The 27,538-nt window shown below is 41.9% G+C and overlaps 1 protein-coding gene across 4 annotated transcripts in view; it reads right to left on the bottom strand.

The window, feature by feature from the left end:
• Nucleotides 1-27,538, bottom strand: part of NDST2 (N-deacetylase and N-sulfotransferase 2) — a 138,405-nt gene that overhangs the window by 20,568 nt on the left and 90,299 nt on the right. Inside the window, exons 1-2 of one of the 4 annotated variants that reach the window (XM_074907244.1) lie at nt 21,589-21,716; nt 3,791-5,191 (exon numbers count right to left, since the gene is read on the bottom strand). In XM_074907244.1, the coding sequence (XP_074763345.1) occupies nt 3,791-4,783 (993 nt within the window). In that variant the 5' untranslated portion in view covers nt 4,784-5,191; nt 21,589-21,716. Of the gene's footprint in view, nt 1-3,790; nt 5,192-15,415; nt 15,435-18,841; nt 18,861-21,588; nt 21,717-27,538 lie in introns of those variants that run through there. The other 3 variants (XM_074907245.1, XM_074907246.1, XM_074907243.1) reach the window with 3 other exon arrangements.

Here is a 27,538-nt window from a genome sequence, read left to right as displayed (position 1 = left end):
CTCAACAGTCACTACAATGCTCTTGATGCCATCCAGAGAAAGACAAAAACTCTCTCAATGGGGTTAAAATTCCAGAAGTGAGGAAGAAATCAGGGGCAGCCACAGCACCCTGATTCTACAGTCTCTAGGTTGCTTCTTTAGGACCTAATCTTCTTCTAAGATGGCACAGTGTCCTTAGAATCACAGTAATACAGGGCTAAACCTTCACGCAACTCTGCTTTTTTAGCTATGAAATTTTTAACTTCCGAAAGTATTTGCAGAAATTTTAGCCGTTTCATACAAACCCTAAATATTACCTCCCCTATCTCACATCCCTCTAAAAAAAGACAAAAGGGAGAAATAAGGTTGAGAGTCAGATGCTGACAAGAAAGGATACTACGAGTCCAGGGAAATGAAGAGGAACAGATGATAAAAAATGGAAGAAGAAAGCAGATTCCTTTGATAGCCTCTTCTCAAATGCTCATGCAAAGTATACTAGGAACATGTTGCAGAAACACCTTCTTCATAAAAACTGCCCCTGTGGACACTGGGCAGCACATTCTCAAGAGGATTTTCTGCAGTTTTCTTACAGCTCACAGCAGTAGCACCAGCATAACTCAAAACAGTGCTGTCAAAAAAGAAAGCATCCATGGTACTGGTATTTCTACCTCCCCTACAATGTTAAAATTAGGGAGTTAGAAACTGCTGAGTATTTTCATTTCAGGTAAGATCTTCTGCTACAATTTAGAAAGGCAAGCAATGGCTGACAGCCACCCTCCCTAGATTCTCTCCCACCCTCAGCATTCATAGCCCAAAATGAAATGACTGTCCTTAATCTTCACTTAGCTTGCTTTCAGGCTTGCTAGCAATGATTGCTCACTATTTATGCCCTTGTAGAGATTACCAGCAAAAGAAGCAGAAACTGATCTACTTAATCTTCCTTCCTCATACCTAAAGACGACCAGGAAGGATCATAAGAGCCAGATCCTTTTGCATTAGAAACGGCTCATCTTTGTTGGCTAGTTCTATGGAGGTTTGGTAAATTCCAAGGATTATGATTTCAGAAGAGACTGAATGCGGAATAATTGAGAAAAGAAGGGATTCTCAGAGATTTTGTTTTGTTAATTAAGTGCAGCTCAAATTTCTGGTAAACTTTACAAGGGAAAAACATTTTCCTTATGCAACTTCCCACTGTTTCGCTGCAATTGAGGACTGCAAGCTCCTGCTGCAGGCCTTCAGCAGAAACAGAAACTCAATAGTTATCAACTTTAAAGTAAAAGCAAGCACAATTCCTTTCTTTCTTGTTAAAGAAGAAAGCTATTCAGCTCTCCTTTAAGCATCACAAATAAAAACATTTCTCCCCTCATGCAGGACATCTACCATTGGCATGCATTCAATCAAATTGTATTCAGCACTTTCTTTTAATAGTCATTTTGTCTGGGAAGGTCTCTGAATGTGGACCTGCATATGTCAAACAGGCTCACTGGGACAGCAGGGTCAATTTTATACCTTCACACAACATCCAATCTTCAAACCGCTACCCTGACCACGGTAATCTGAGCTTTAAGATAAGGACCTGTGTGTTGAGATAACAGCCCTGAAACAGAGCTTTCATATAAAAGGCCAAAGAAAATGCCAGCTGTTCTGTCACTATTATATCTCCTTCTCTCCCCACGATGCAAGGCTATCAACAAATCTACGTAGTTATTTCTCGCTTTTAAAAAAATAAAAATTCATTAACCTCTCATGGCTCTGCATAGAGCTTCTTTTAAATGGATAAATCTGGGTTTTATCTGCTTTGCCTGAGATTCCCTGTTTACTGATCACAGATTATTCCTCCATTTCACCCTGCTAAAACCCAAACAAAGCATCTTTTGGAATTATCTTGTCTGGGTTTGTTTTTAACATCACTAGAGCAGCCTTTGTTTCCAAGAGCTTTAGCCACCTATCTCCTGTTTTCTTACATGGGTCTGTAACCCGCACAGATACTACAGAGGTGAGAATCTCTGCCAGTTTGGACTAGAGGGTGCAGGCCCTGCTTAGGAACAAGGTAAGATTGTGATCCTTAAAAAAAAAAAAAAAAAAAAAAATCTTTCCAAGCATTTCAGCACCTCAAAACTGCAGTGAAATGCAGAAAATGTCTGCATTTTCCTTAAATAAGTATTATATAGAACTGCTCCATTTTTCCATACCTGCCTGCTTAGAAACATTTTTTCTATACCTGTTTGTTTTGAGAGTTATGGTCAAAGGTGGCTCTAAAGAATGAAGGAAGTAAAACAAATAACAGCATGCAATTAGAACTGCTTCAGGCATGCAGCTTCAAATGAATTGTAAAGATAAAGCTAGCTCCAAACAGAATGCAAGAGCTTCCTTTTCTGGGATCAGAAGCAGAACTTAAAATCTCAAAGACCTGAAAAAATGGAGATGAAGTGAGATATGTCTTGCATGGTCACATAAAACATGTAGAAAAGGTGGTACGACTCCTAGTGAGGTGGAAGAGTGCTCTTGGGAATATGTAATGGATGAGGTTCAGTAGAGGTAAGGGGATGCAAATGTACAACAACATTTTGTTTTATACCCTTGTCTCAAATGTTCTGTGCTCTTACACAAAAAGGTGCTTCACCTTGAAGTCATTTTGGAAACATGCTAAGGCAGCTGCTGTCACAGGCTTATTGTCATCGTGGCTGGCACCCAGGGAACTCCATCCAGAACCTATCTAAGGGCAAGTGCTAAATGGGAATCCAGAGATCAGGAGCCTCTTAACTCTGGGAACAACCTCACAACACCTGGAGGAACAGGCAATGCCCTGTCTCAATGGCTACAAACCAGAACTGGTGGGGAAGATACAAAGGCAAGTCTTGGCTCTGTGAAGGAGCATAGGTACACATATCACAGACTTAGGATAACATTTTATCACATACTTTCAAGGACACAAAGAAGTAGAAGGTGCATTTAGTTTCTTACTTTCTTCCTACTTGTTTTTTCCTTTGCCTGTCTCACTTCCCTCTCCTTCACAAAATCTCTCTCTGTGTCTTTCCCATATCCTTTCCTAACAGGTCACTGTATTACTTAAGGAACAGCCAAGGAAAGCATATCACAAAGATGGTATCTCTCTTTCCCAGTGGTGAGGCCATAGAGACAACTCACATGAAGGCTTGGTCTGAGAATGTTTCCCTGGTGAATTTTTGGATATTCTCTGCCCAGGGATGGGGGCTGCTGGTGGAGGATATGAGTGGGCTGTAACAAAGGGTGAGAGAAAAGCTTTCTTCTCCCAATTTGGTTATGTCCTGAAAAACTAGATGGCTAAAACACAGGCTATAGCAATTTACACCACATGGACTGGCCTGGCCTACTCTTTTGCAATATAATATATACAGTTTATACATATCATAATACAAAATAATACAATACATACAGTTTTTCTACTGTATTCTGTTCTATGCTAACACAATTTGCCTTTTCCTTTTGAGTGGTAGATTTTACAGCTACAAACAGGTTGACAGAGGAAATCTGCATATGCTAGTTTCCTATGTCAAGAGGAGACAGGACAGACCACCACAGGCATCCTGCTCTTAAATTCAGAGAGCCCAGCTACAGGTCCCAGAATGAAAAATGGTCCACTTAAACCTGCAAAACTGTTGAGAACACCACATATGGTGCCTCAGCACCTTTGCAGGCTACTTCTCTGTTTAAGATGAAAACAATTGCAGCAATCAACTCTTACACTCAAATTAAATGCAACCTTGACTCTCCTGGCATACCACACAACTAGAAATTTGTCTGGGGCCTGTAGTTGTTCTGGGGATTTTACCTCTACATCAGACACTTTCATGCGAGTGCCCTCTTTTCCCACAAATATATCATCAATGTCGACTAGGATATAGCGATCAAGTGTGAGACAGAGGCGCTTGCCAGTCAAGTAGGCAATGGCATCCACGAAAATGAGTTTGTGCAGCCAAAAATTTAGGTTATTGCCAAAGAGAACCCGCTGGATCCCATCGTGGAGACCCAGGTCCTGCACCACAGTGGCATGCAACGCTTTGTGGGTGGCCAGGTGAGGAATGGACTCCGAGGACTTTGTGCTGGCCAACAGCACTGGCTCATAGGTGCTGTGGTTTGACTGGAACACTGTCCAGTCATCACCAGGCAGGGGACCCTGCTCCACCTCATTAGCTCGGGTGACGTAGAGCAGGGGAGCACTAGGGTTGATGTGATAGTCCCGCAGCCCCAGGTTGGAATGTAGAAAAAGGGGGAAACCCTTGAGCTGTGCACTGAGCAGACTGTTCTCGTTGGCTTTGAAAAAGCCTATAATCCCCACTCCATACTCTACACAGTATTTGTCCAGCAGCTCTCGGTTCCAAGCATCTAGGTTCACATATTTAAGGATGTTTTCATAGATAATAAGAGCGTAGCGTCCTCTATCTTTGTCTGTCAGGGTGGGCATATCCCCTTTGCCAGGGGCGATCTCTGTCCTGTATTTAAACCGGCTAGATTCCAGGATAGCCACTATTTCCTGCCCCAGCTGGGAGTAAATGCTTTCCACAAAGACTAGCACCACAGGATCTGTGCGTGAGGTGTCCACAGATTTTGTGAGCCTCCAGCTGGCTTGCGGTGGGATCAAGATGCGGTGCTGGTTGCTGCAGTCACTGAAGGGCAGGGGTGGTGGCTCTTTGATTTTGGGACTGTTAGTGACGTAGTAAGCCAGGATGCACATGGAGATCAGGCTGAAGGCAATAAGCAGCAGGATCAATCTGTGGAGCTCCAGCTGTCGCACGTGCCTCACTACTTTCCACAACTGAATCATGGTGAGGCGGGCTGCCCAGCCCCTCCTCACAGTCTGCACCCACGTTGTTCTTGAAATCTCCAGTGCCGCCGTGGCAGTACCCAGCAGCAGCTCACAAAAAAGAGTGAGCAGCTGCAGAGAGAGACAAAGCTAAAGCAAACAGCTACAAGGCTAGAATCCCAGCGATCTGCCATTTATCTCAAGTAACCATGGCCCTCAATTCCCATCGCTCTCTTGTGTGCTTCCTCCTGTTCCTCTCCTCTCTCTCTCAGGAAAGTCTTTTGGAGGAGAGAGGTTTCCTGAATCTTGTCTCCAACAGCAAATCAGTCTGTCATCCTGTGCACAAGTAGTTTCAGCTCAGCCTTCCCAGGTGTCCTGTTTCTCATTTAGCTGTTTCACATTCACATGATGGCACCTTCTCTTTACATCCTGCAATTTAAAAAGAAAAAGTCAATTCTTGGTATGGATTCATGGTATTTAATGGGTTTGAGATGAAATGGCAGGATCAGCAGGTGCTAGGTGGGCAGCGTCACTCGCCTGTCAGCAGGCAGACCTGTTCCCTGGGAAGTGACACACACCACTTGTGCGGGAGCTTGGCAGAACAACCGTAACGGCCTTTGGAAGAAAGGTCCTGAGAGTGCACAGGGACTCAGCGTTTGCCTTGGGTGAGATTCTCACACAACAGAGCAAACAGAGCCAGTGTACCTGGCCTTCCTGCACTTCTCTCTATGCCACTGAACGGAAAACATGAACCCCTTTTATTCTAGTTTATATTTCAAAATTAACAAGAGGAAGAGAGAGCCCTCACATTCTCTGTCTTGTCCTGTTCTCATATTAATGATGATGTGTCCAAGTCCTCGTCAGTGACTTTCCAGACCTTCAGGATATGGCTGCCCTGAACCCAGCGGGATGCCTTGAATTCCCATCAGCTCTCTTGCTCTACAACTGTCGATTTCCATGGTTCCTACCCCTCTCTATGAGGTTGCCCTAATGTTCTTCCAAGGCTCTCAGAACACAGCTCTGGGGAGGCATCGTCCCTCAGGCATCACAGAGCCAGGGGTTACAGGTTGCCCACACACTGCACACTTAATTGTTGCCAACTGATTCAGCAGCAGCTGGAGAAGAAACATCTGAAACCTTCCTCGCCTTTCTTATACGCCACTGAAAAGCATGAAGACTATTTTACATCACCAACAGCACAATGTAAATTTGGGTTGGTCTCAAATACGTGAAAGCTTCGTGTTATGAAGCTCTCTCACCTCCCGCTTTGTGTTTATGACAGCAGACTATTTCACCATATGTTGTTATTTTTCCAGGATAAAATGCTCAACAAAGCCAACAAACACCAAGCCATCTAAAACATAAACACCAGGGAGAGTAATTAAATTGCTCCTTGGTTTAAAAATAAAATCACTGTGTAGTTTTCTCTCCTTTACCAGAAGCGTGACCTACCTACAGCAACAACACCCAGATGTGCATTACTTGGGATACAGGTACATTTTGGGGGAACACCTGCTGCCCCTCCCAGCAGAGTGCAAGGACAGCCTAAATGCCAGATGTTGCTCACCAAGTCAGTCATGCTCAAAATAAGCTCCCTGTAAAAGTTCAAAAAACTTTTTTCTCTCAAAACCTTTCTTACTTACACACCCACACTCCTGCAGACATGTGCTGCACCACACACAATCCCTCTAACCACCTGCTCAACTGGCACAGCTTACAACACCAGGAGGCATAAGAGCAACAATAACAAAAAGTACTACCAAAACAGTTCTTCATCCTTTCTCCATTCCTCTCATTTTTGAGCCTTTTTGTTACTATCATTCTGATAAAGCAAAGAATATTAGACTAGTTTGTCCATGAGTTTCAGACAGACATGAAGTTTTTAGAAAGTCAGGGTTTTAACAACTCGCTCCACCAGAAATGAAACTACTGTGAGACAGATGCTTATTCTGCTCTACCAGAAAAGAAATTACTTCTGAGACAGATGCTTATTTTGTAATGTGTATTACTAACCAGAAAAAAATCCTTCTGAGTCAGAGAAAATATCAGTTCACAGATGAGGCCAAAAGTCCCACTCTAAAACTAGACTGTTTTCCAAACTGCTGGTGCAGCTTGAAGCAGAAAAAAAAAAACCAAGCAGATTTTATATAAAGAGATATAATATTACTTTGTACAGCAGATGGAAAAGAGTCAGAGTGCTCTTTACACAAGCCTTATAATGATCATTAATATTATCTCAGATAACTTCTATGCTATAAACTCAGCAGAGCAGCGATTGGCTTGTGTAGTGCACAATTAAACCTTAGCCCTGATGAGGTCTTCAGAACAGCTGCAGACTGTAAATGTAAAGTATATTACAGAAATTATTTTCCACTGGAGAAACTGAGACACAGTAAATCTTATTGCAGGTCACACTACAAGGCAGCAGATGAATCAAGATTTTTAAAAAAATAAAATAAAAAAATCCTGTTCACCAGACTCCAAATGGATTGAGTCTCCATTCCCAAATGGCCCTCTGTAATGACAGAGCTGGCTCTGGAAATCCAGCTCAGGCAGTGACAACAAGCTGTGTTTTCTTCAACACTGATGACCTATCATCTCTGTTTAGTCTCTACATACTGTTAACTTTTTACTGGAAAAAGGACAAGGGAGAGAAGGGGAGAAACTACTATGGGAAGATGTAAAAAACAGAATTCAGATGGCTTTTTACTTGTTACTGAAGTGACAACTGATTTTGAATGCATGACTCTGGACTGAGTGCAGGCTATGGCTTGTAATTTCAGTTCAAGATCAGTCCCAGTGATACACTGGGACTGCCAGTGTATCAGCATAATACCCAAAAACGTGTCACCTTACAAAAGCAACCACAAAAATTACCTTTCTACCTCCACAATGAGCCTTTCCCATCTCACTGCCTCTGCAAGGAAGGCCCTGGGGATGTTACCACCCTCATGCTTGGCACTAGAGCTCCAAAGTCACACTGCAGGAGCCAGTGGCGGCAGAATTCACCAGGGCAGAGAGAGGTTAGATAGAAACATATAATAAATGCTGCATGGTTTTTTATGAGGTGAATTCCCTGTAAGACACAATATACACAGCTCCATGCATACCAGCTGCTATGAGGTGTGGTCTTCATCCTCTACAACAAATTCATGCAAAACATTCAACTCAGATTCCTACATACTCGATTTTGACTGAGAAGACTGAGAATAGCAAAAAGAGCGTCTTCCCAAATAGCTCACATTTTTTTGTTTTTCAATCTCATTGGATAAAAGAGGCTAATTAGACTATTTTGGATTCAAAGATTCATATCTTAGCATGTATTAGACAAGAAGTTGTTTTTGTAGGAGAAAATAATGTAAAGAGGGACTTAAAAGCTCAGAAGCCCATGCGTTTCCTACAGAAATTTGTAAGCAAGTGTTTCTGGGGTAGAATTTGTAAATCTAAACACCACGGTAACAGTAAGAAAACTGAGAGTAATCTGATCTGTACAAAAGCCTGGCAAAGTACTGTACTACTCTTACAACTCTTTACCCCCCAAAACATCAACCTGGAAAACACTTCTCTTCCCTGGTTACACTCACTCACCTCTCCAACTTCATTTTAGTGTTGAACTGAGTCTTTATTTTGCAAAGAGCTGTAGCTTCAGTTTTCTGGTTATCAGTTTAAATACGAAAATCACAAGACAACTGAATTATTCTGCAGAATAAGGATGAAAACCACAGTTTAAGCTAGGCTGCCACACCTGCAGTGACCAGCCGAGGGGCAAGAGGAGAGGAACCCCCTTTGCTGGGCAATTCTGAAACACAGCAGTGTTTTGGTAACAATGACTCCATTCAAGCCTCTAGCGAAGCTCCTAAACAAGCCCCCATTTGTTACATGGATGAGCTCAAAAAAACAAATTTAAAAAAAAAGGCCTGTATCAGATTGCTGCTCAAGAATCTGTCAGCTCTGATCTCTTTAACAAGGCTTCACAGCCAGAGGGCATGCCAGCTGGCACGGTAGATGCATTTAGCTCTTTGGGGACCACATCAGCTGGTTTAGGCTCAAATGAAAGATAAAAAAGCAACAAAACAAATATACCAACCTAAATTTATATTAAAAGGTGAGAGAGCTGTCAGAAACGACCCATATCCAAAACAAAAGCCCAGAAAGATCTATACTGGAGAAAGAAGAGGGGGGAAACAAAATCCTCACTCAAAAAATGGTCCTTCTTAAAAGAAAAGAAAATACCTGTGTCTTCTTTTGAGATCAAACTGCTTGGAATCTAACACAAACCCCCCAAGTTTACAGATAACTTAAGGTCCATTCCAAACCCCTGTCAGGACTGCCTGAGTGATAATTGCAAGAGACAGCAGTCAGAACCCACAGCAAGGATGAAGTATTTCATCGGTGCAAGGATGCAGGCTCAGCAGGCTCCCACCCTGCCAGAAAAGTAACACTACATGAGAGAGCATCAGCTGTAAGGTCACCTATCTCACAAATCACCAGCATTAAGACAAGTGCTTTATAAAACTTAGATGTTCTGTTTCCTAGTGATATACAGTGTTAATGTGAAACATAAACCATTTTGTGAATTATCAGCTGCTAAGCCACATGGCAACTTATGTGATATGAAAGCAAGATAACAATCAGAGTTGTGTGGTTTTAATGTCTGATCCCCAGATATTTCCAGTGCTTGGAAATTATTGTGGGATCAGTACAAATGCTCAAGACCAGCTCTTATCCAAAACAGTGAACAGAATATATGTATTTGGGGCTGCTGGTACATTCATGCCAAGGCACGTGGAAGATAATGGAGTGTCATCTGACACCTTTATCAAGAACTTCGGTCATCCAAGCTCCCTTCCTAGCTGAGCCACAGAAGGTCTTACCACCCTAAAAACCAGTGCCACAAGTACATTTCCCCAGTCCTTTTTATTATTCATAATATAACTCCTCTTTCTGGAATGCACAGCAGCAGGATCATGCCTTTGTCCAGAACAGCTCTAATTCAGAGGTCTTTCTCTGGCACTTCCTGCGAGAGGGTTGCCTTGGGCCCCAGAGGGACTGCAGTAATTGAGTTACACAGTAATCAGAGAAGGAATCTGATTGATTTTCCAACCCATTCCACTTTAATGGTGTCATCATGACACACAATTCCTCATTAATCTGCTTGATTGTTAGACACCATAGCCCCTCCCTTGTCTGTGGTGGTATCTGTTTTGCCAGGCCTCTATGTACAGCCTACCTCTCTCAAGAAGGTGGGGAACCTGGCAAGTAAAGTCAGCAGAGCACAGTGAGCCACATGGCAAAAGAATGAGTAGAATCTCCAGAGAATTGGTTGTATTCCACATACTGGATAAAAAAAAAAAAATACTGTGGAAATTACAACCACGTTGTAATGTAATTGCCAGCCAAGCTCATTTTTGGGCTCTGGGCATGCGTTTCAGCTAGCACCCACTGCCAGTCAAATCCTGTGGTGAGAGACTGCCCAAGGAATACAAAACTCAGATCAAAGAGGCAAGAACCACTAACAGTGACCGTGCTGCTCCGGCAGACAGGCTTGCAGCCTCCAGCCAGCGCTGTGCTCTGCTTCGGCAAGTCCCCACACAAGGATAGGCCTCTTTCAGCACAGACCTGAAGTAAGCCGAAAAGCTGCCAGCTGGCCAGCAAGCTTGAAATGTGTCAGTCTGATATAAGAGGAGAAGACCTGTGTGATGGAGTAATAATAATTATTTTTTAATTATTATCATCCCCAGACTGATATGTAACTTCACACCTCCTGCATGAGAAATAAACTGCAGTCCGTGCTAAACAGATCTCATGAACTCCTCTCAGCCCAGCCTGGTGGAAACCCAACTGCAGGTTTGAATTTATCCTTGTGCCAGTGCAATGAATTTTAAAGGTACCACGAAGGCACAGATCTTAAAGAGGCTGGCTCATGTTGCCAGGCCAGCTCCACAGGAGGCTGCACATGGATCCCATGACTCCTGCAAGGATCTTGCTGGTGGGATATATGATACACCCCTTCCATTGACAACCTAGTCTGTGGCAGATCTTTGTTCTCTTACTCCTTTACAGCACAAAGAAAGAAATGACAGGTTTAGTCCTTCCCATGCCAGTGACAGAGGCATGGCCCAGCACTACCTGCTAGCAATGTAAACCAACCCTTTCCTCTGAAAACAAAAATACCCTCCTTATCAGAGCTTCCAGGAAATCTGGTTTTCAGCTCCCTGCATTCTCCCCATCATACTACACTCACTGTTTAGGGTCATTACAACTGACCTGACTCATTTTCAAAAATGAGGGAATATCAAACTTTTACACTGAGGTATTCGCTCAAGTTGAATGTCAGCACCACAAGCCCCTACATATTTCACTGTCTTGGCACAGGACAAATTTGGGAAGGGAGAACAGCTATCTTGTTTTTTAGCCTGCCTAACGATCAGATGTGCAAATCAGGAACCCAAAGAATTATTTAACAAACAAAATTTCAACCTTCAACAGCTGCTGATGATTGACTATGTAATAAAAACAATATGTAGCTTGGCTGATGCACACCTTTGCTGGAACGAAAAGGAAAGACTACAAGTATTGTGGTAGTGGAAGTGCTCACAGAAGTCGGAGCTTTTCAGCAGCTGAGGGAATGTAACTGCTCTGGGATCACACAGGCCTCTAACGCAGCTGCCCACATGAGAGAAAGGAGGCACTTTCCTCAGAAATAACCACAGGGGCATATCCATTCCTTTACTTCATGTGCTCCTGAACCTCTAACACCTAGGTATCAGGCCACCACAAGAACTGCAGTTTCATTCTAGCGTTACTGTTCCTTCTATTTTGTGCCTTTCCTGACACATAGGTCTATGCACACTCTGACCCCTAACCCTTTGCCCAAACCAGGCGATGAGATACCAGCTCCTTTCTGCAGCCAGGCCCTTGGAGCTGTGGGATGGAAAACCAGAGTTAGCACAGGTTTGAGACTGCCACACAAGGGACTCCAAGTTGCTCTCCAATCCCACCCAGGTGGTGAGTATCACAGTCACCCGTCACCCCAAATGGTGGGAACACACCATCTTCGGCCTCCTCTTTACATCAGTAATCAACATGTATGCTCTATCATGACAGAACATCTTGAATTCAACTGTGAGAACAGGAAATAAATGCAGTTCCTTCTGCATTAGATATTGACAAGGATCTAACTTCCACTCCCTCATGCACCCTGCTTATCACAATTCAGATAAACAATCCTGCTGCAAAAAGCAAAATGTCTTCTCTGCTGTCTTCTCCTAAGTAACTTAATCAAGTGGGGAAATACAGTCAAACTGTGGCAAAAACAAGACAACTCTGTGTCAGTCAGAGTTGAAGTGCCTTAATATAGAAATGTATATTATGGAAGTTTATCTGTAATTGCTATGAATGCAGCCTAACCGTTCTTCCTTCGAGCTATACTTTTAAAATTTAACCTCAATTAGTAATAGGCTGATCTTCTATATTCAATTGCTTCCTCCTGTCAGGTAACACATCAGAAGTAATCTTCTTTTCCAAACTATTTTACCTAGGAATATATGACAGTAGGGAACAGGTCTAATAGTGTTACAGTGAAAGTTTGCCCAAACTGACACCAAAAGTAAATATGCTCTACCAAAGCACAAAACCTCAGTAAAGCCTCAGTAAAGCTCTTGTGCTTACCTGTACTCGTGCATTTGCACCAAGATGCACAGGGTCAGAATTTGCTGAGCTTGTAAAAACACATGTTCCCCAGCTGTGTACAGCAGGTCCCTCCTGCCTCAGCTGAAGTCTTCTATTCATCAGACCTCTACCCAGTGTAAAGCTAATAGCTTATCTCCCAGCCTTTTTAGTTTCTAATATCCAGTTCTCTATTACCTTTGTGTCATCAAAATAATTAAGTCTCCTGGACTGAGAGAACAAAAGATTCACATTTTTGCTGGTTTGGCTACTGCAAGACAGATTTTAAGACAGTGCAAACTTACTTCAAAAAAAAGGGAGTAAAAGTGATATAAGCAAGCTGTAAATCTGGCCTACCAAAGGCAAAATGAGTAAAAACAAGCAAAGGGAAGAAGGGTAGAATAGGTGGAAAAGGCATTAGTTAAAGTGTATGGAGATTACATAGGCTGGCTGAGACACTGGTTTGGGGGGCTGGGTTTTGCAAGACAGGAACAAATAAATGCAAAGTGCTCTATTGTCTTCACAGCTACCTGTGCAATGAAAATCATCATCTGTTTTTTCACAAGCATTATGGTAGAAATAGATTTCAAGGGGGAACTCTGTCAGGAAGACTGTCAGGGTCCTGCATACACCAATGGTCGCTGAATGCCCTGACCATCCTCCATCTACTGACCTGGGAGCTGTACCTAAGCCCAGGACATGACCTGAATTACAAGTATTGTCTGCCTTGCTGACCTGATTCTGGATCTGCCTGAAGACTATGGACTCATCTGGTGATCAGTGGACTCTAGGTTGAACCTGGTGGCTGTCACTGACCACCTCTTAGTTGTCCTATTGTTGCTGAGAATGCTGCCTGGGCTGGAGGAGGAGGTTGGATGGAGACTCCATGCATGGTGGGTGAGGGCAACTCCAGCCTACTGTGGTCCTTACAGCCTTGATAGACTCGGCGGCAGTTTCACACGCTAGTTAGCTTTCAATGCATGAAAGATGCGTAAATGACAGCAGGACAGAGTCTGATAGAGAAACAGGGTGATAAAGAGTTATGGCTATTGTTAGACTTCCCTGTCTTGATGTGGGTGGAATTATTTAATTTTCTCTCAAACCATCTGTGTTTGTAATCGTTACAAACTCAGAACAACACAGGCAATGCACATTTATTCCCACACCACAGTTTACACTATGTCATGCTCACTACCATTTTAAAACAAGAATTTCAACACTCTACCTCCTGTTCCCCCTTGTAGAAACCTTGGTTTCAGACAAACAACACAGAAACAAAACTTACTATTTCAAAAGACATATACCTCCAATACAATAATTCATTTTAAATGGTACTGTAATTACATGCCACTAGTTTTCAGCCTTCCATTTTATAGACTTAATTGCTAAAGTGGGTGCTACATGCTTACATTTTTAATTAGTCAACTGAATAAGAGTAGAATATACTCCTTCATGCACAGTAAACCCAGATCTCATTAACATCCTAATTAACAGTACATACAAACTCAGGAACAAAAGCTGCCATATTTGCAATCTAATCTACCCTCTGATAAAAAAAAAAACAAAAAACTTAAAAACAAAAAAAACCCCAAAACTTACATTTTGTCAGGAAAGCTCAAGAATTTCGAGCAAAATGTTCATCTCCATTAGGGACTGCAGTTGAAGACAAAAAGGATCTGGAATGAAACTGCAAGGTGCCCAATTATGGGTTTTGGAGACTAATTCAGATACCTTGGAGACTTTTTTCCAAAATTTACAAGTAGTAAAATTTCCAATAAAATGCATTCAACTACTGGAAATCAGATTCATTTTTCATCATTAACATGGAAACTATTTATGTTTTCAAGTAAAAAAAATTGTTTTTTCCATGAAGAAGCTTAGTTTTGAAGTCTACTTTTATTTTCTGATAATGGAAAAACATATGATTAACCTTCAAGTCAAAATCAGTGAGGTTAATCTTGTTTGCCATTTTGCAAGCTTGCATTAAGTATTTACATAATTAAACAATTATGAAACTATTACTGTTTCACATATAACACTAAGTCATGAAGTCAGATACTATCAGAAGTGGGACCTGAAAATAGAAGTATTCAGAACACTGTTTATTACAAAACTTAGTCTAAAGCAACATTAATGTTTTCAGGGTTTCAATTTCTTTCTTAATAAATCTTCGACTTGGTTCAAGTAAGTGAATTAAAACCAAAAAAACCCAGTAACTTTTAAAAAAATCAATAATCGGACTGCCTTGTCTCAGTTGGAATGGAAAGAACAGAATTGCTAGAAAAGTGAATTCTCTCCAGGTAGGAACATGCATCAACCTGTATGGTGAGGTGTTCAGTGGGATGGAGAACTCTGTCTAGTTTGGTAGAAGGTATTCGGCCTAGAAAATGCACTACAAAATATGCAGTAACTTGATCCACCACTCACATACAACAACATAACCACTTACCAACACATAGTTCTACTAATATGGTGGGCCTTGTGCTTTTCTGCAATGTTTTTGTGGTAAGACTTGTTCCACAAACAAGGACACAAAAATGCTTTATAAATAGTAAGCAGATACATCTCCACCCATGCCTCTGCAAGCTTGTCCATGCTAGGAAAATAACCACAGCACCACAATTACCACTGCAGTAAAGCTGTGCAATGACAGTAATACTACAAAACACCACCAGATTTGCCCAGAGCCCTGTGTTTTCTACCACCATTTCATGCAACTGATAGACACAGCTGAACTTTGCCTATATAGCCAGACTAGTTGATAGCACCTGCTAAACACAGACACTAATCTTCCACAGCCTAGCAATTACCTTAAGATAAAACATGGCTGCTCTTTAATAGCATACCGAAAATAGTGAACTATGTGAAAAATTCTGCACTCAAAATGGAAAGGGGAATTTATTACTAATCATTGTAAAAAGAGCTAATGCAAACAATGCTCAACAAAACAGTGGCAAATACACTCCTTTATCCTGCCATACTTACTATCTCACATTAAGAAACACGATCCAGAACAACAGATATAGGGAAGAAAGCATACAGAGAGAATTAGTCAAGTAAACAACTTGGGAATGATTGCTGGAAGAAACAGGTTCGCAAAAGCAGAGGGGGGGGGGGGGGGGGGGGGAGGATTTGGCAGCAGAGACTGGAAGACTGTTCCAGGAATAGAAGGCAGCATGAAACAAAATGCAAAGCTGAGAGTAGGAGGAAGAGATAAAGGGAGGAGTGCACAAGGAGTCAGAAGGGAGTAGAAAAAAATGACAGCTCACATCACTTAAGGAGGCAGAAACATAGTGTCTAAAGACAGAATTTGCCTGAGACATTAGGTCTGGCTTGCCTACTTTCAAAAAACATAGGTTCTTTAATAATCAAAAGAAGTCTAAAAGGCTTAACAGCTCATCTTCCAAGACAAGTTCCAGCAGAAATACACTAGCATGCTTACAGCTTACGTATTTAATGCTGATGGACGGGGGCTCATACAGTCTGCAAGTCTAAAATTCACCATGTCTTGCAATATTCCGGACACACCACAGCATTATTTCACTCATATCCTGACTAAAGCCACTCTTGGTTTGGTTGTGAAAATCTAATACACTTGTAGTACTGTCTAACTGCATTCATCCCTTCCCCCTCTGTCCAGAGAGAAGCATTCAGGAGCAAAAGAGGGCAAGGACTGCATTAGGCAGGAAAGTTGCCACAACTGCATTCTTACAGTGCTTTCTGCCCTTTCAACTGTAAACCGGTTTCCCATACAGAGACAAAAGTGGTATTAGCTAGCTGATGTAGATTACCTGCATTAAAGAATACCCACAAGAAAACATTATACATGCTGAAATTTCATTATTAATGTTGAAATCTCAAGCACAAATGTGCTAATTGATCTCAGTGAGGTAACAGATACTTTATAGGTTTCAGATCACTTAACACTACAATCATGTGCACAGATGTGACGGGAGAGAAACAACCCCATTTAGAGCATTCAAGTAATTCAAACTTGACTTTGCAGCAACACTTAACTAAATAATTAATGCTCTTTAGTAGCTCCAGATTAGATTAACACTATACTTCCAGACAAGAATTCTTCTTTTACTACTCAACATTGCTGCAAAGAGAAGAGCAAAGACAGTCTGGATATCCAAACTGAATTTTCTTATTTTCTTTACCGTATCCAAAACACAAGAAGTAAATATTTTTTTTTAGTGAGACAGCAACTTTGAAGAGTTGTAATTATGTTACTAAAAAACACACTGTGATAAACATATTTTAAAATTTTAGACATTAATTTTAAAGCTAAATACACAAATTAATTTTAACTCTAATTATTTGGTCTACTTAACTGTCAATTAGTTTGGTAGCTGGAATATAAAGATTACAGCTTTTTGGAAGACATGAACTGTGTTCTTTCACAACAAAAAAATGAAGACTCTACTTGAATTGTAAAATTCCCTCTTCATTATGAATCTGGGTTAGTGTTTCTGCAATAATTTGAAATGCTTTGACTTTGTCCTCACTCTCCCCTGAAGCGCTAAGTGGCTTGCAGAACATCTGTGATTGCAAGTGTTAACAGAAAGCCTATTCAAAGGACATACTGACATCTCGGTATGGTAGTAAGAATACTGTCCCAGTGCTTGTTTATACTTCTTTTTGCCCATACTGCCCTTTGCCTGCCTGTATTTTCCCAATCAGTTTGACATAACCAGGCAGCATCGCAGGGCAGCTGCTTGTGACTGGATGCAACAGCCTCCTCTGCACTCGCCAGGTGCTGGCTTTGCTGCCTGACTCCCCTCTTGGTGGAGGGGACATGGACAAATGTGCAAATTCAGCAGTATCCCCCACCCTGGTCAGGAGAGCAGACCGGCACATCTTTCTCCTTGGCTGTGCAGGGCTGCCAGTTTGACAAATGCACTGGTCATTCCAATTCCAGGAAACCCACCGACGTGGCTCTGTTTCAAGCCCTGGTGTTCCTCTGCTCCATGGGGCAGTCCCTTGGCAGAAGTGCCAACAGAGTACCAAAGCAGTGCAAAGGTGCATGTGTTGGGGTTATCAAGCCATATGCTACCCTCATTCAGCTCCTCCAGAGTTAAGACAGGGTGACTGTTTTCTAACTCATTCCTGCACACATAAACTGAGGACCCAATTTTGTTCTCTCATACAGACACCAATTTTCCAGAGCATTCAGAGAGGAAGACTCCACAGCTGAGCCACTCCATGTTCAAGAGACCAACACTGGAAATTGCCAGGGAAATTTCAGCACCCTCTTTGGCTTCCCTCTCTCCTTGCACAGTTACAGACAGGGCAGAAGGAAGAACAGCATTATCGTCGAAGATGAGACAGGATATTAAAATCTTCAACTTCCCCTTTGTGTACTGGTCTACAAGCATCAGAAATACCATCTTTGCGATAGTGAGAGCTCTTCATGTACCCTCTGGGACGGAGCTAGACATTTTCCTAAAAGCTAGGGAATCTGAAAGTGAGACTCTTCTTTATTCCACTTCTAACTTGATATGGTTACACATCTCCTGAACCCCATTTGTAAAATAAGAATCACGTTACACAAAGATGCTGAGCACTGATGCCTCCACACTGCTTTGTGAATATATTGGAATGAATTGGTATCCTAACATTACCTGAGTAAAACACAAACTTCAAAAGAGCAGTAAGGTTGGGATTGCCACTGCTTGCTGCTCTACTGCAAACACTCCAGAGGATGAGATTTGAGACAGATGGTGAAAAATCCTTTAGCAGTTCTCAATAAGCAGAAGGATCGTAACTCGGCTTGGTTTGCTGACAGCACAGAGGTTGTTCCATGCAAGGGGTGAGAATTCTCTTCCCTTCCTTTGCATTTGCCAGGCTCTCATCCATTTCTTTTTCTTCACTGATGCTATCTGCATCAAACAGGGAACCACGCTCATTCAGCAAGGGCCACCTTGGAGGTTAAAATACTGGCAATAGCATTTAATTTAGTGGGAAGGGGGAAGAGACTGAATTTATTTTAGGTCAAATTGCTTATACAAAGAATCACCTTGGGCTCTGCAAATCTAGGAATACAAATAAGAGGAGTTATTTGAGACCTCTGCTTTTTTAGAGAGGTCCACTTTCCTTCACGATCCTAAACAGATGAATGTCAATCAACCAGTTTAACATATACAACCAATTTAATGTAATGCAGGCTGAACCAATGCCACAAATCCTACCCCTAAACTGCCCTATCACCTCAGAAGAGACACCTCAACTTCTATTCCCTGCTCCTTATAGAAATCCAAACCAGAATAACTGTACATGTATCAGGAGACCCTGGAGGTCAGTTACATGCTTTCTCACATTCCCCACCCTACCATCCCAGGAAAAACATCTGGCCTTTGCACAAATATATTCTGCACTTGAATTTTCAGTATAAAAATGATTACTTACTCTGAAATGAAGCACAATATGGAGTGGTCACTAAGCACCACAGAAAGTCTGAAAAGCTACAACACACCAGAGCAGAGAGAGGCGAACTTCTCCATTTGGTCATTTTCTTATTTCTTTGTATAATCTCAACTCATATATGAGGGTATGAAAAAGCAAGATTATGCTTCCTTTGTTGTACAATACCTAACTTTACAACCTTTTGTTGGGAAGAGGGCATCACACTGGCTTGAAAGCAGCTTTTGAAATGGTAAGCAACAAAAACAAAACCCCTTGGAGGAATATATTGCATTAAAGATGGCTTCAAATTTGCAGTGAAAGATTCCAGCACCAGGCATATTCCAAAAACAATGTGTGCTTGCTCTCCACCAGCCCCTGTGCCTGGCTTGCTGGCTCTACAGTGAGTTTGTTATTGCCCTAAGGGAATATTAGATAATGAAGAGCTCCGAGCTTCCTTTTTGATTCATGCCTGGGCTCATCCTAATGTGTGTAAGCAGGCTTAGTTTGCAGACTTTCTTTCTCAACCTCTTCCCTCTCCTATTTTCCAGCAACCCAGCAACATTTTTAACAAATGAGCACTATCAATTGCCTCTCTTGAAATAAGCTTATTGAATCCACCACCTTCTTTAGGTTGTTTCAGAGACTAAAACGAGGTTTCCAGCTTTCAAACAGGCCTGAGTACTTTTACTGCACTAGGTGACTCCAACATGAAGCATCAGAAAACAGGCACCCCGCAGAGTGATGATTACTCAAGTATCTGCTCCAGTCCAGCTCTGCATTACAGATGCCGCTTTATCCTACTACAAGAAAACTCCAGCAGGGTCCAGGTGTGTGGAGTGAGGTATGACAATGGAGACACATGTCACACTGAAGTGGTAACACCAGGCCAAACGGGTGCTCGTGCAACCAGATCTTAAACTGTGGTTTCAAGCAAATGGCTGCATCCACTCATGAAATGCCTCTGACATATAACATTTTACTGAGTGCATAAAATGGCTGTTTCACAATGAAGGACAGCAGTGTGGTTAACAACTTTTTGTTATATTTCATCTAAGGTGAACAGACTTGCTACATCATTTCTGGATGGTTTAAAACAATGGAGACCATTTTTATTGACAGATCATTTATATTTTGTAAGTAATTTCTTTCAAAAGCAGAAAAGCCACTCTAGAGGCTGTCTGACAATTCCAGCAGCAAGGTAAGACCCAAGATTCCTGGAGTTAGCAGCAGGTCAACCTTTGACAGGTTACTTCAGCTCTGTGTTGGTTAAATACTCCTGTCAACATACACCTTTTCATTAACTCTTTGGGATTCTTGAACTGAATGGCCTATTAAAAGGCCATATTCTAATACAATATGGGGAAAATTTCACTGCAATTTTATCTGTCCAGAAAAATATGACATCACTTAAGAAGAGACCACCACCCTTCCTCATCCTTTATGAGCTGAAGCTGGGGAGTGAAGAGGGAGTGAGGAGAATGGAACTGAAAATTGTGTCTCCTCTTCCATATAGCCACATTGTAGAGGGAAGGTTTTAGACATCAGGAGCTACATCTACACAGTTACTTATGAAGCAGCCTAACTACCTGACTATCTCTGTTACTGTAAGAGGAAAAACCAAAGACCATTAAGAGAAGAAGCCCTGTGAGAAGTTTCTGGTCTGTGCTCCAGACCAAGTCCTTGCTTCCTACATCTGTGGCATTTGGCCACACTGCAGAAGCATCTGTACTATCAGCATGAACTTGACTGGTTAATTAAAGAACATTTTTAAAGGCCCAAATTCTTTTTAATGTGCCTTGATCAGGAAAATGTCAGCTACATCTCAGCTCGAGGATCAAGAAATTTCTTAATGACCAGAAAATCCTCAGCATTTCAAGTGAATCTTATTTCCCAGGGAACGAAAAAATGGAAATCAAACACATTTTTAACCAAAGGATCTTCTTTTACTAGTTTGCAGTGAAAGGAAGAATATCTGTAACAATTTCCATTTCTAAGCTTTCAAGTTGCTAAATATTAACTTAGCACAACTAGCTTTGCTCTTGAGATCCAAATGAGAATTTAGATTGCTGTGTGACATACCACTAGAAAATATGGTTGCATTAGTCCTCAGGGAACATATAAGACATTATCTGATTTTTAAAATGTTCTATTTGTAATGGCTCTAATCTTTACAATTACTTCGTCAGTTACCAATATTGCTGGTATCTGTTCATCTTCCACTCGGGTTCCCAACACATAAAGTGACTATGAAGGGTCAAGGGAGTATCTATTTATAGTGCAGTGCAAGCAGTAACCCAGATGAAGGCACACAGTATTAACCAGCTTCCTTGTACTATTAAGTGCATTCGTGAGCCACCAGCAACAAATTTCAGGCCAGATTTCATCCTCCTTCAGCACATTTCAGAACCTGAATTTAACCCAGCAGCAAGGTTAGACGTAGAGACATCCTATCAGAGAGGGCAAGGGAGAGCAGATGGAGGAGGAGAAGAAACTAACAAAGAGCTTAATGAGCAAGGAACATAGCAGGCATATTGGTGGGAGACACAAGCCCTGCCAACTCAGTACACTGCCTAATACAGTCACTGAAAGGCAGCTCCTCTATCCTCCTCTCAAAGCACTGTCCTTGCAGATGATGACTGGTTAAGGAGTCAAATAACAACGCATGAAAGAAAACAATGTTTTCTTGTAACACCTTAGGTAACAATTAGATAAGGAATAGCAAAGATAAACACAAAGATTCAAAATCCTACCTTTAAAATCGAAATCCTTAAGTGAGGTTACTCTCTCAAAAGGGGTCTGTATAGTCAGCAACCCAAGGAAACACATGAAGCCAAAGGGAAAACAAGAAAGCCTGAGAGCTGCTCTTCACAAAAATCATATATGAAGTGAGCTGGCCTTTCTGGAGAAGGGCAGCTGGGTTGCACAGTTGGTAGATGGCTGAACCATTATTAGTAGCAGTGGCTGCCTTCCCTTCACTCAGTGTTGCCAAAATCTCTCAGATCATTTTGTGAAACTAAGGATGATGGAATTTTAAGTGCAGACAAATGGACAAACGTAAATAAATACATGCTAGAAAAGAACACATCACTGCTGAGCAGAAGCACCATTAACCACTAGCTGGTATAGCATACTGCAGCTACAGGTGGGTGGCGGGCAAAGCACAGTCCCACATAAAACAATCCGAAAGCACAGCCCTCTTCTTCTCAGAAACTATCTTGCCTTGCAGCTCCTCTCTGAAAAGCTTCCATGTCACTTCCTGAAATCCCAGGAACAGCAAGGAAAGTAAGGAAGACGGTGTGCAGAGGAAGGCAGAGAAGTATGGTCCAGTACTCAGATTATCATGGCACACAGCAGATTTGAGATGCTCCTTCAGGGTGGGGATACAGCTCCACTCCTTCCTCCTTTTACACACTGTGCATCTAATCTTGGCAGGGCGTTGAACTCCATTTGCACGGCAGACAATGGGATCTGGCAGCAGTTCAAAGGCATTTCTAGCGAAGTGACTGAACAAGCTCACTGCTGGCGCAGGCAGACGGGGATGCAGAGCGCCCCGCTTTCCTCCGCTTCGCTCCCCAGGCAGCAGGGGCAGGTGCTGCACCACGGGCAGCCAGTTCTGCCTTTGTTCCAGTGGCAAGAGGATCAAGGAGGAAACCAAAAAGGTACCGCCAGGGAGAACAGCAGCACCTAAACCCACATCACTAAGGTAGAGGGAGTCGGGGAGTGGGGGGAAAGAGGAGGGAGAGAGAGAGACAAGAGAGAGGCAGGCAGAGAGAGGGAGGGCAAGCGGGTGGGCAAGGGGGGAGAGAGGAGGAGAGCAGCCCAGACAGCAGCGCCTGGCACCCTGACAGCTTGCTGCCGGAGTTCGTCTTCTAAAGCTGTCACAGGTTTATGGATGCCTCCAGACTGACAAGCTGACAAGATGAGGGAAACTACACTCAGCAAATGTATTCAGCAGCAGTAAATTGCTTCTCTTGCCCTAATGCGCCTTGCAGTTTCACTCAGTGAACTGATCTCATTATCAGAGGGAGGGGGGTAGGGCAAGCCAACCCAACAGCACACCAGCTAAGTATACTCAGACACTATTAATGAAACCTGGAGACTGGAATAAATCTGCAGAGGGACACTGAAAAATCATCTTCTTGTGCACCACTAATAAAAAATTAACATGTTAAAAGAACAAATACATAAATCTAAGGCTATGTTCTGTCCCTATCTAAGTGTGTTTGGTTGCTGTGATAGTGGGGGAGCTAAACTCTCTTTATACTCCTGAAAGACTGGCACAAGAGGGGCTTTTTACTTTAAAATGCAATAGAAAAAAAAGGTGTCCTAGAGGAACAGAAAGGCAGGCAGGAAAGGAGGCGCTTCTGACCACAGCAGCATACTCTGCTCTTTGGAGATGCAAAGACCTAGGTATGCTCAAAGTTGTATCCTTTCCCAGTCAGCATATTTGGGAGAAGAGGGTTTTCAGACAGGATGACACACTAGCACACATCTCTAGAGGAGTTATTTTAACAGGAGCTGACAGCACACAGCAAACACTTCTGTAATAAGACAGTGAAAACTAATGCAATGGAACATTACAGGGTATTAGAGAGTGCTCTGAAAGAGGCCTGAATCTCAATGATTCAGGTGTTATCTCTGTAATAAAGTGAACAAAGCACCTCCTGAAAATTTTGTCCCTGACAATTACAAGCTAAATACTAAAATCAGAAACAAAGGTCAATTATCAGGCTGTTGGGGTTACCTACTATGATTTACCCTGCTTTTGCAGAGTGTCTAGCTTCTCACAGTTAAACTGACCAGGTAGCTGCAGTAAGGTCTGTCTCAAAGATATTTTCTACTGTCTCTTTGCTCCTACAGGACAGGAACAAGCCCTGGAAGCTAAGGTAGAAAAAGTTTTGAATTGTTTATGATGAGTAGATGATTTTCCTTTTGAATTAACAATAAAACTCATTTAGAATGGGCATACTATTATGTATTCTTCCTCTCCTATAATGGCACAGTCATTTGTTCAGTGTTGTTTAATCCTAAAAGATACATTACAAAAACATAGCAATTATTTATTAATTTAATATGAAAACTGAAAAAAGCACTGAAGTCTTTCAGAAAGAAAAGCATGCAGACATTGATATTTATTGCTAAGTGGTGAATACAAGATGAGGTGCTGAGGGACAAGTATTCCACATATGAAACTAGTGCTGCTGTCCTAATCAATCAGCAAAATTAAATGGATGTTGAGTACCTTTGAAAAATGTGGTTTCCACATCTAACAGGATACAACTCTCTGTTCTGCCTCGTTTAAAAAAATCTTCTCACATACATGTCATGCTACAATGCAACACTGTAAGTTTTCAAGCCTCTTTGTGAACTGCAGATGGATGATGCTGAAAAAAAAATCATTTATATATAACCTAAAACCATTTAAATATTTAGCTTCCAGCTCCCCTTTCCATTCAGGCTGCAGTATGCAAAAAGCAGATGTTGGAAATCTCTTGATACTCCACTAATCACAAAGACAACAGAAAATCCTGACTCCACACAACAAAGAACTGATTTTTAGAATAACCAAGATTTTCATGATGAGTTTTCACCATACACTTAATACATTTTTCTCCAGTCTCCAGTGTTTTATAGAGATTCAGGTTTATTGGACACTTGCTGGTAATCTTTTCAAATTTATTCACTTAAAAAAATATTAGAGAGAAGAATTACTGCTGCTCCAGGTATATGAAGACAATTAACTTTTGCCTCAAGTCACAACTTCAGTATCTCTCTCAAAGGCTAGATTTCCTCTCCTCCATCCTCCCTACCCAAACCCACTGCACTTTCCCACTCCCCCTAACTCCCATAACTATGCCACACTGTCCCCCCAGATGAATGGCAAGCAGAGAAAAATTTCACTCAATTGCTGTTAAGCACCACTTAGAGGCAAATACATCAACTATGTCCTCATGCTAGTAGATAGTTATAGTGAAATTTCAGTGATATTTTCCTGAACAGTCAAGTCCTAACTACCCTGGCATGCCACAAACTGTAGTTCTGCTCAATCTCACTTCATGGTGACTGTCTCCAAAGAGCCCTGGAAATAAAGGGGGAAATGCAGGGTGTTGCTACCAATCAAGATAGAGCCTCTATTGATGCACATTTTAAGTATAGCCTCCCCTTCCCAGCCAGCTTCCCCAGTCATGAAGATAGGGACAACCACGACGGTGTTTCTTTAACATTCCTGGTGCTGGCTATGATATACAAGGCCCTTCTGACTACTCCATGTATTTCAATTATAGTGAGAACAGAGGCACAGCTGCAGAATTATACAACACCAGAGCAGAGGTTTTCCACCAGAATCAGCAGACTATTTCTGATGGGTCCACGGAAACACTACCAAGAAAATCAAGGCAATCATCAGTAGCTTTAATTCACTGTAAAGGTATCAGTATCTTTATTAGACATTTTTTTGTAGATCTGTCGATTAAAACAGATTTTTAAAGTACCTTTTGTTAGGGTAGTGCCCGGGAAAATGAAAGCAAACTCAGAATGTCTAGTCATGGTTCAGATAAAGTCTCTCTTCTGTCACTGGCTGAAATCACATGCCTGCTGCAGCATTTCTGGACTAGCCTTTATCTTTCCTCTACTTCAAATACACAAAAATCTGTAAAACCCATCTGAAAACCAGAATCAACTACTCGGAGAAAGAGAGGAGCCTCTCAGAGTCTCTATACCTAAACTAAGAATAGTGGTTGTTACAAAAGTATTAACAGTATTTGCAGTATTTCCTCCTTAACATGGTCATACTGTGTAATACCTTAATTTCCAGGATGTTGGTTAGACCCAAACCTCTTGCTGTGCTTTGTATCTGTTGCTTAAAAGGGTATATGGTTTCAAGGTAAATATGTTTGAAATAAGTGGCCTTAGCTTGTAAATAACCCAATCTTGAAAAGGTAAATAAAAACAAGAAGCAAAATCCCACTGTCCAAGAAAATCTGCTAAAAGACCTATATTGAAATCCTGGGCTTCAAACCCCAAGAGAGACTCGACAGTCCTCTCTGATGTCTCTCATTTATTGGGCTATACAAGGTGTTTACTTGGACCTTTACAATGACTGTACATGGCTAGGTAAAACACATTTTTCATGCCCTGCCATGTCAGAAGGACATACACTTCTCCATTAGATGTTTTTCAAAATACCTCAAGGTTTAGGGTGCTATTTACACTTGAGAAATGGATGGGGATTAAATGGTTCTGGAACTACCAAGACATAGCAAGATACATGTTTGTTTAGGTTACATTCTTTGAAAAATTTTCTTGATCAAGCCTTATTTGTAAGGCACCAAGGCACGACAGCATTGACAGTACTATCCCTGGACAATTCCTAATCTCCAGACAAAACCACACAACAAACAGTAATGTGCCAAACAAGCATTTCTCACTCAGTTCTTCAGTCTCACACACACATCAGTCTCATCTGTGCACAGATCTTGTCCCTCAGGACTCGGCCCACTGACTACCACATTTTACAGGTAGTGACAACACACAGGATATGCTGTACCCAGTCCCATAAATCTTGAAACTCTCACTGGAGTCAGTGAAGACAAAACATGTTTCTGTGTAAATTTCATTGGAAAAATACCAGCAAAGACAGGTCACTATTGAGGTATTTTAATACTGCACTGAGTACCTGAAAAAAATTAGAGTTCTTTTAAATTCCTCCATCCTTCCTCACCCAAATATTGATAAATAACCTAGATTACCATAGCTCTTTTCAAAAAGATAATACTTGGACACAAAGCAGATCTTGGGGATCACCAAGGGAAGAGAGAAAACTTCTCATCCTCTTTAGCAGCCACAGAAGGGATAGAAGATTTAAGGATGCATTCAACCCAGCCAGTACCTGTTTGATGAGAGGAACAGCTTTCTGTCCTGAATTTCCCCTTTAACTGAAGTTAGCTGAGATCCACTCCCTAGCACAAGGAAGACTACCGTTAAACTCAACAGCTTTCTGGTGCAACACGCCATGTGACCAGTGCCAGAATTGAGGCATGGATGGGGGGCTGAGAAAAAGAGATGGACCCTGCAGACTTGTGTAGGTATAAACTGTTCAAATCAAATAAATTCATTTTATTTGCACAGATTTTGGTAAACTTCTAGCTGGTTTTAATGTTTATGTTGTCACTGGTAAAATCTACCCTACCTGAAATCCAACTGAAGACATCTGTGTCATATTATCCTTTTTTTTCCCCCTGCCACTGATATAGAAGAAAAAGTGGTTCTTGAGAAGGCGGGGGTGGGTAGGTGGGGCCACAAACGAAAACCACACCTCTGTCCCTTACATCAGAAGACAAGTGAGCTATCATCCTCCCTGTTTGGAATGAAGTGCCTATCTGAAGATTGACAAGAATTTCTGGGGCCAGAATAAGCATGTGAGGGAAAACCTTTTTCTTCCTCTTCAGTGAAACAAAGGGGCTTTGTTATAGGTACCAGTTACAGCATTAAAACTTGTGAGAAATGACAGCATACACAGCAAGCAACTTTTCATCTGTCCCATTAAGGAGCTGAAGGTGTCAGGACCCTGAGGGCACTATCAGCCCTTAACAGCACAGACCAGTCTCAAGTGGGACTGCTCCTCCATGCACCGCTCTGCCTATGGTCCAGCATCCCCACCTGCGCTCGGGCTTGGGCCTTTGCTCTTTGCCCGAACTTCGC

This window comes from Athene noctua, chromosome 5 (genome assembly GCF_965140245.1).
Source record: "Athene noctua chromosome 5, bAthNoc1.hap1.1, whole genome shotgun sequence".
Classification (NCBI taxonomy): domain Eukaryota; kingdom Metazoa; phylum Chordata; class Aves; order Strigiformes; family Strigidae; genus Athene; species Athene noctua.
Note: the sequence above shows the minus strand (reverse complement) of the source record. Positions and strands in the feature narration are given on the sequence as shown.